This window comes from Juglans microcarpa x Juglans regia, chromosome 7D (assembly GCF_004785595.1).
Source record: "Juglans microcarpa x Juglans regia isolate MS1-56 chromosome 7D, Jm3101_v1.0, whole genome shotgun sequence".
Taxonomy (NCBI): Eukaryota; Viridiplantae; Streptophyta; class Magnoliopsida; order Fagales; family Juglandaceae; genus Juglans; species Juglans microcarpa x Juglans regia.
The window spans coordinates 6,821,629-6,830,166 of NC_054606.1; the positions used below are offsets into that span (position 1 = coordinate 6,821,629).

The 8,538-nt window shown below is 33.1% G+C and overlaps 1 protein-coding gene across 1 annotated transcript; it reads right to left on the reverse strand.

Moving 5' to 3' along the window:
* Positions 1–966: 966 nt before the first annotated feature.
* On the reverse strand, positions 967–3,535 carry LOC121239514. Its single transcript, XM_041136771.1, has 4 exons — positions 3,487–3,535; positions 3,231–3,360; positions 3,046–3,143; positions 967–1,171 (listed from the first exon to the last, which is right to left on the reverse strand). The coding sequence occupies exons 1-4, from the start codon at positions 3,533–3,535 to the stop codon at positions 1,134–1,136; spliced, it is 315 nt and encodes a 104-aa protein (XP_040992705.1). The 3' UTR covers positions 967–1,133.
* Positions 3,536–8,538: the final 5,003 nt, after the last annotated feature.

Genomic DNA, 8,538 nt, shown 5'->3' on the forward strand with positions numbered 1-8,538 from the left:
TATAGAGAATTTGCTCATTGATTCTTGGAGTGCCGTGCTTTACAGGTAGTACTTGGAGAGAAAAGATTGCATGTTGGCATCGAAGAGCCCGAAATGCTTCCCGTTCTGGTAAGCTACTGAGACTCTTGCCTTCAATTATTACTTGGCGTCACTGGTGGCGTCGCTGTAAGGCCCGAATGGAGGGAGTGATGGAATCAACAGAGACTGTTTGGTGCTCTATTAAGTATTGGTTGACTCGGGTTGCGTTGAAATTGAAGGATGTAAAACCACTTACTCGGCGAGATAAGGAGATTTTACTTTATTTGAATTTACGAATCAAACTTGTTGCAGAAGTAGTTTCGACGATGGTCCAGTGGAAACATCCTAAAGAAGGATGGATGAAGTTGAATATAGATGGCTGCTCACTTGGAAACCTAGGCCCTTCAGGTGCAGGAGTGATTCGAAATGATAGAGGAGAATTTATTTGTGATTTTGCAGTGTTTACAGGGCAATATTCTAATAATTATGCAGAGGTGATGGGGTTACTTATGGCCTTCGACATATTGGCAGGTTTGGTTTGTCGATTTCAATGCTTGTGCTTCATTGGTTGAAAAAATAGAGATGTAGTCTTTGGTATATGGAAGATTATTGGGATGAAATCCAAACCCGGATAGCTGGGATTCCTTGTTCTATATCTCATGCTTACAGAGAAGTGAATGCTGCGGCAGATGCTCTTGCTAAAAGAGGCGCTCAAGGTTTAAGTGAAACATGGTCTTCGGCGTCAGTCCTTCCTCCAGTGCTGAGATTGGATAAGGGAAGTTTTCCCTATATTCGGAAACGTAGGAAGAATTCTCATTTGTTACCAAGGTTTTATCCTTTAGCCATAAGTGAGGATGTCTTTTAATAATACGGAGGCCAGACCTCCATGGTTTGTTTAAAAAAAAAAAATTACATTTGTAATCAGGAGAAATTAAACAAAACATGCAATTAGAAATTCCGGTGATGTTAATTCACTTGTTACAGAGGTTTGCACGTGGGAAATAAGCACATGGAACCATTTTATTTATCTCAAGCACACTAATCCAAGCAATCAATGCATCATACCAAGATTGTTAACCAGTGCGTATTCCACCCATGAAGGTCCTTGGATCAGGTCAGGCCCCAGAAAACTGAGCTTGTGAGAAGTCAAAACCTGGGTTCAGCAGAAATAAACAATCGTTACTGGAACAGGGGCAAAAGAGAACAATATAACATGTTTCACAATTCACACGATGGAAGAGAGCAATATTGGCAAATTCATTCATATCCGCTTTCTAAGATCATTTATTGTATGTCGGAGTGACATTTGACACACATGGCATGGCTCATAACGAGTCTTGATGAGGCATGCTAACCAAAGCAAACACATCTCGGTTTTAGTCAACCAAACAGAAAAGGTCATAGATCCAAATTGGATTCAAAAGTGGAAATATCATGCACAACCAAATACAACACAAATAGTCTTAAAATATAACACCAATTACCCAACTGTACATGGGTATTTCTGCTAGTAAAAGTACCACAACTAGTGTTAGCATGAATGCCTTCAATAATGTACGGCAAAATCCTATTCATGCCTGAAAGATTGTCCCTTTATCTTCAATACTGTAAACAGCTTGAGAAAAGATAGCAACTTTTCTCTAATGTGATCATAACCCATTATTTTAGCTCTCTGTGTCAAAGACTATCTATCATCCTAGAATAATGCACTCTAGTCAGCTTATGAGTGGTGATAGTACCATCTACATACAAAATTGAAAATAGGTTATTGACAGTAAACTTCCCTGAAGCTTAACCAGTGCAATTGCCAATTACTCTCTCTCTAACAGCCCACCGGAAGGTTGTTTAGACAATAGAATACATGTGAAACTGGCACTTTCTAAAGATGCAGCAGGATGAAGAGACGAAGTATAAGAGATGTCCATGGTGAAAAAAATCACCATCCAGTTTATACAGCTTGATGCAATATATTTTGAATCAGAGGCATATCCAATGTATGGGAAAAAAAACAAAATTGAAATGATGCCAGAGTTTTAGTTAGATTCAAAAAAGTTTCTATTATCATAATCTTGGGATGTGGAAATTGCCAAAATTGCTTTTTTATAATAACAATCTCAGAGCATTACTGAGCTCACAGAAGTCGCAAAAAAGCAAATCATTCAAATACATCAACCCAATGAACTCAAATAGAGGAAGCTGTAAAAGGACTTCCAGTTACCAAGGGATCGTACTCTGAGGTGCCCCCTGCTGGTTGTCAAAACAGTGCAAGCGGGACCAGGCCTCAGAAGTTTATTTAGTTTCATGTTTTGCGATGATGCTTCAGAAATTCCATTCCTATTTAAAATCAATCTCCTTAATCCGAGGTACCTATAGTTGAACAGCTAAAGTCACACCCAAGTCTTAAGAAAAACTGGTTTAAATGAGGTTCATGGAGGATCATTCATGCTAGTATCCACAGGGGGTAGAGAGGAGGGGCATGGGATTAAAATAGGAAAAAGTAACTATAACACTCTTGGACCCGCACTACAAGCAACAAATGTCAAGACCAGAGATGAAACTCACACAAACATACAAACCAACTGGTGGACCCAAACAAAATATTCATCAAGCTTGATCTATCATTAGTAAGCACAATTTACCTCTTCTTGAAATCTCTGAAGCATGAGACGCTTCTGCTCAAAATCGGTGGCATAAGGATCCAGCTGACCCTGACCTAATATGGGTGAAGACCAGGTCTGACCTTTGTCCCTCTTATCTAGTGTTATGTGCAGTATATCATCCTCTGCCAAGCAACAAACCCAATTTAACATGTCAAAAAAACTATAATTTACAATAATCAATTGCTGCAATCTTTCAGGGCAATAAAAACAAATGCAGGTTGTTTATCATTGGAGACCTCGGAGAAAACAAAAACTCCATTCACTTGAGCCAAACAAAATCCTCTAGAAACTATGTTCTGATCCCGTTCCTATTTTTAATTTCGGGAAAAGAGTACAGAAGAAAAAAAAAAAATACAAAAAGTTTTTCCTAGGGTCCAGAAAGAAGAGTCCGTCTTCACCGGACACGTAAGCTCGTGATGAGACATCAAACCCAGTAATTCCAACACATCAACGAACGTTACGAACCTACACAAACCCATTTAATAGAATACAAATCAAAGAAAAAGAAACAAATAGTTTTGCGGAAATGGAAAAAGACATTGAGGTACGGAGGGTTGCCCTTTATGCTCGACGTGCTTCGACTGTATCTTACAATAGAATCGTTTCGGATGAACGTCGGGCGGAAGGTTTATGAACAAGTTCACCTCGTCCAAAGTCTGGTCCCACTCGAACACCTTCTGATCTGAAAAACCAAATTGAGAATTTATACAAAATCCGGACACCGTTTTCAATCGCCAAAACCAGAATATATAAAAAAAAAAAAAAAAAATTCGAGAGATTGAAGAGAGAGAGAGAGATAGAGAGAGACCGTTGTGGACGAAGCTATGGCGTTTCTCCGGTACCAATTTCTCTGCCATTTCTTCTAGGGTTTACTTGGTTTCTTTTTTTTTGGAAACCTCATTTCTTTTTCCGCGCGGTTTCCGTTTCTACTGCGTAAGTTTGGATATTTGTGCACGGGCCCAAAATTTCGTGGGCCTTTTTACTTCTTCGGTCTCTTATTACATTGTGTCCTTTGACAATTTCTCAAGTTATAAATCAAGACTTTCTACACCAAACGAGTTTTAGTCGCCACTTTTTTAAATTTTAATATAAAATATAATAAATAATTTAATTTTTTTTAAAATTTTAAAATAATAATAATATTAAAAAATGATATTCTAATAATATTTTATCATCTCAACTCAACTCAACTCAATTCAATTCAGTTTGAGCTTTAATGTCTTATAATTTATTTGTAGATATATCATTATGCTATTAATTTGTTTACGGCTAATTTCGTGATTAAAACCTAAAATTAAGAATGCTAGTTAAAGATTATATATAGATGGCATATATATATATATGTGCATTGAATTGGAAGCTTTAATGCAAGGTGAAAACAAATTTAATCAGTGATGAGAAATATAATTACCTTTTATATAGAGTTATAGCAAATAAAAGACAAATTTGTTTAGCAAAATCTCATCTTTTTTTAGGAAAATATTACACAAGTATTAGGTTGTGGAGATAGCTAAAAAAGACTGAAAATTACTTCATTCCTTGCTCAATTGGTTGTATAAATTATAATATATTCATGAACCAAATCATTGGTTTGTAAATTGTCAAATGCATTCAAATCTTAACTAATTATTCTTCGTGTTTTTAGTAAAGGCGTCGTAGTACATTTCACAACTCTATGCACTTTTTTATTATTATTATTATTTTCTCTTTTTTATTCAAAATGTTGATATCATGTTTTAAAGTCAAGAGGTTGACTAGTACGATATACTATGCTTACACTACAAGGAAAAAGGGTTTTTTTAATGCTCAATTTCTTTTGCAACAGAAATAAAATCGTTGGGAAATGACCTATTTCTTGTAGTACTGTTATGTTAATCCTAAACTAGATTTGCTTATCGACATTGCCTACCTACCTCTATATATATATATATATATATATATATATCAAGCTCATGAAGCCTTGTTCTCATAGCTAGATGGTATTAGCTAGGCACATAAGTATCACATGGGACATTTTTATTCATTTTCTGGCCTGTCTTTATGAAATTTCAAAGGCAATGAAAATCACATGATCAATGAGTGCTATAAATTTTGTAAAAACATTTAAGATCACATTCAACGTCATGCAATCAATGTACATGATCTATTAATTCTTTATTGTAGTATTCTTTTATAAAAATATACGCGTACAAGTGTAAATGTTTAAATGAGATTATTTGCATCTAACATGTTTCATTAACATGAAGGGGCTAATGATAATTTCAATGTACAATATTAATTATCACATGTAAATTATCATTTGATCAGTACTCTTTCAGTTAAAAGAGTATCCAACAAATACAGTACGTGCTTAATCTCATGTACATCTTTCTTCTACATATATATGTTAGCTTAATTAATCATATATATAGTCATGAGCTCTAAGCTGGGGGTGGCGCTCGCAGTGGTACTCCTGATCATGATCTAGCGAACCGGACATACATTCTTCTATTCACACTCTTAAAATCATCATACTTAAAGAAAATTTCTTGTCGAGATCTAGCTAGTCTGTGCATCATTCATGAGATAATTAAGATAATTAGTCTGCACCATGCTAATAAAATGAATGTTAGCTGGCTTCCAATATATATATATATATTGTCTCAATAACCATGCACGTACGTACAACACGTAAAGTACTAACATAGAAAGACTGTATCTTCTTCGATCTGTATATTTCATATGGTAACAAATTGATCTAAATCACAAATAATTAAGTCATGAATGAAAGTAGTACTGTATCAATGGCTGGCACGGACGATATGCCTTCTCCCTACTTTCGCAGCAAGTGTTGTTAAAATGGCAGTATACAGAAAACCCCACTCGATGATCGGATTATTAGCATAATATTACATATATATATATATATATATATGTATGTGTGTGTGTGTGTGTGTGTGTGTGTGTGTGTGTATATATATATATATATATATATATATATATTGTGTGTAATATAGGGGTCACCCAGTTTGGACGGCAACTAGTATATATATAGGAGAAAGAGAGTTTTGAGGAAACTTCCTCCAACAATATTTGTTGTTTATCCAAAGGTCAATTAATTAGGATCATCAAGCCCCTTAATTAAGTGATCTAGACATGAGATACAAATCATTGCATGCATGGCAGTTCATCATGCATATATTCGGCATCTTTGTCCATTTTTTTTTTTTATGATTAATCTGAAAGAAAAAATAGCACAGCCGTTTGATTCTGATCATCATGATCTTCGACCATTCCCTGAAAATTCCACGAAATTTCTAACTTTGGGGTGCCGTTTAAGGTACCAAATATGCTGCTCCCTAGCTTTATTAGTTATCCGACCTCATTGTCCTAATTTTGTTTATTTATTGTCTTTTTTTATTTTCTCTCTTTGGAGGATGGGGATAGAATTTCATAGGATCGTAGTCAAGCCGGAATAATATTACTTATACGCGGGTATACGTACCTCGAGATTAATTTTTGTTTTTCATCTATTGGAAGATTGTTTTCACTTTTCATTCATTTGATTGTGGTAAGAATTTTGGAGGGTATATTTTTCAATGACATATTGGATATTAATGGAAATATACATACTTTAAAGTAGTCAGATTGGCATATATATATATATATATATATATATGTATATATGTATATATATATAATACTTATATTTAAAGGTTTTTACGCCACACACTTGTATAATTTGATTTGAAGGAAAAATTCTAAAAGTTAAATCTTACAAATCAAATATGTCACGTGGACGTTGTGTGGTGTAAAAGCCTTTGAATAAACATTACTAATTTCTTCGGTCCAGATCTGGAGATAAGATGCTAGCTGTACTAACTTATGGAAAACGTAAACATCCCAGAACTCTAGCTGCATGTAAATACAATGCGTGCTAATTGATCAGCAATATTATATAAAACATTAGTCATTGACTTTAATAATCATTCCACATCAATAATTGCTTAAGCTGCTCACTGCTATTTACTAGTAGTTCAATATTATTCACAAATGATTCATTATTTTTTTTTATTAATCACTATTTTTTTACTATTATTCACAAATCATCTCATGAGATTACATCAGCATTCAAACGTGGTCTTACTTTTAACTAATTCGGATTATATATATCCCTAATTATTTTTTGAGCCATTCCATATGGAGTACTATAAATATAAATATATATATATATATATATATGTTTTTCACCTTGATTTTCTTATTTAATTTGTGACCTGAAAGTGGGCGTGATGAAAAATTCTATTCATCATTTTTATACACTACACACCACACATCACACTTTTTTTTTTCTCTTACCAAATGTGTAGTATAATATGGATGATGAGTAAAGAATTCATAAGTTTAAGAAGAATAAAACAAAACAATATATTTTTTTTAAAGTATGGTATGTGAGGATGATGATCAGTATTAACAAAGCTCATGATATATATATATATATATATATATATATTATATGAGCATGAGTAGTGCGACATGATCTTTTATGTAACTATATATATATATATACAAGTGTATCATGATATATTTGGATATTAGACATGATCACTTGTTATAATTAAGAATATTTAAGCAGCGACAAATGAAGCAAACGCACGAACTAAGTTGTACGTGGAAAATAAGCTGTACTCTATTTATTTATTTTCTTTCTATTCTTTAGTCAAATTATTGGACTAATTGGGGTCTTTAGTCATGATCACTTGAAATTAATAAGATAATTTGTGAATATATTAGTGAGATAGTTTAAGTACTTAAGTATTTTTTGGATTTTGAGAAAGGAGAGAGAAAGTTGAAAAAGTTAAATTGTTTTTTATTTTTTGTTTGAAAATTTAATAAAATTGTAATGATTAGTTTAAAAATTTTATATTTAAATTATGTTTGAGAATGAAATGAGATAAGACAAAAAAATTTAGGATGAGATCCATCTATTTCTAAACAAGCAAGAGTTTCACTTTATTGCATAATACTGAGGTTTTTTTTTTTTTTTTTAAGGAAAATACTGAGGTTAATTGTTGGTCATTTGATCACTTAATCAACTTAATATGTTTAGAAACTCAATAATTAAAGCATTTTGTACTCCATATTAAATGGATAGTTGAGTGTCAGATCAGTATCCAAAAATCTCGCATGCATGCATGGGTATATAGCATTAAATAATATTATTTAATAATCTCCAAATTATATTTTGGAGTAATATTAGATACCTTGTGCAAGTAGTCTCGCACACTATTTTAAAAAAAATATAGGACTCACCGTTAAAAAAAATTCATATAGACCATAGATTTTTCTAATTTTTTTCAAATAAAATACACGAAAATTGCGCACCGCGCCCTAGCTACAACGTATGCAAATATCATTGAACTTTTTCTATCTGATTGGATGATTAAACAGAGAATAGGCCGAAAGAATCACAATGGCCTTAATCAATCATTAATAGTTTTCTTCAAAGAGGAGTGCTACAACCACAAAGAGATTATACAAAAGCAATTTCATAAACGTGCGTTTATGTAATCTGTTAGATTTAATTTGCAATAAAAGTAAATTTATAATCTGACAAATCACATTAAATCACATCAGTTTGTAAGATTATTTTTGTGTAATCGTTTTGTAGCTAGAATATTTATCTTCAAATTAGGTGAAAGCTCGAATAATATCAATCGGTACATGCATGCATGCATGGCATACACATCACAAAACGATAGAAATGCAGCCACCGTCAGGTATAAACACGTACAGTGCATATATAATGAATCTATACAAACAAACTCATCCCCTGAACACAGTTATTCTAGGATGCTTAATTTATACCACAAAACTTAGA

What these genes read in the sequence shown, in the direction of transcription:
- LOC121239514 (XM_041136771.1), bottom strand. Translation starts at nt 3,535, where the DNA reads ATGGCAGAGAAATTGGTACCGGAGAAACGCCATAGCTTCGTCCACAAC. An exon ending in CCATAGCTTCGTCCACAACG is followed by an intron (nt 3,361 to 3,486) that starts GTCTCTCTCTAT and finishes TTGGTTTTTCAG; the next exon opens with ATCAGAAGGTGTTCGAGTGG. An exon ending in CTCTTCTTTCTGGACCCTAG is followed by an intron (nt 1,172 to 3,045) that starts GAAAAACTTTTT and finishes TGCTGAACCCAG; the next exon opens with GTTTTGACTTCTCACAAGCT.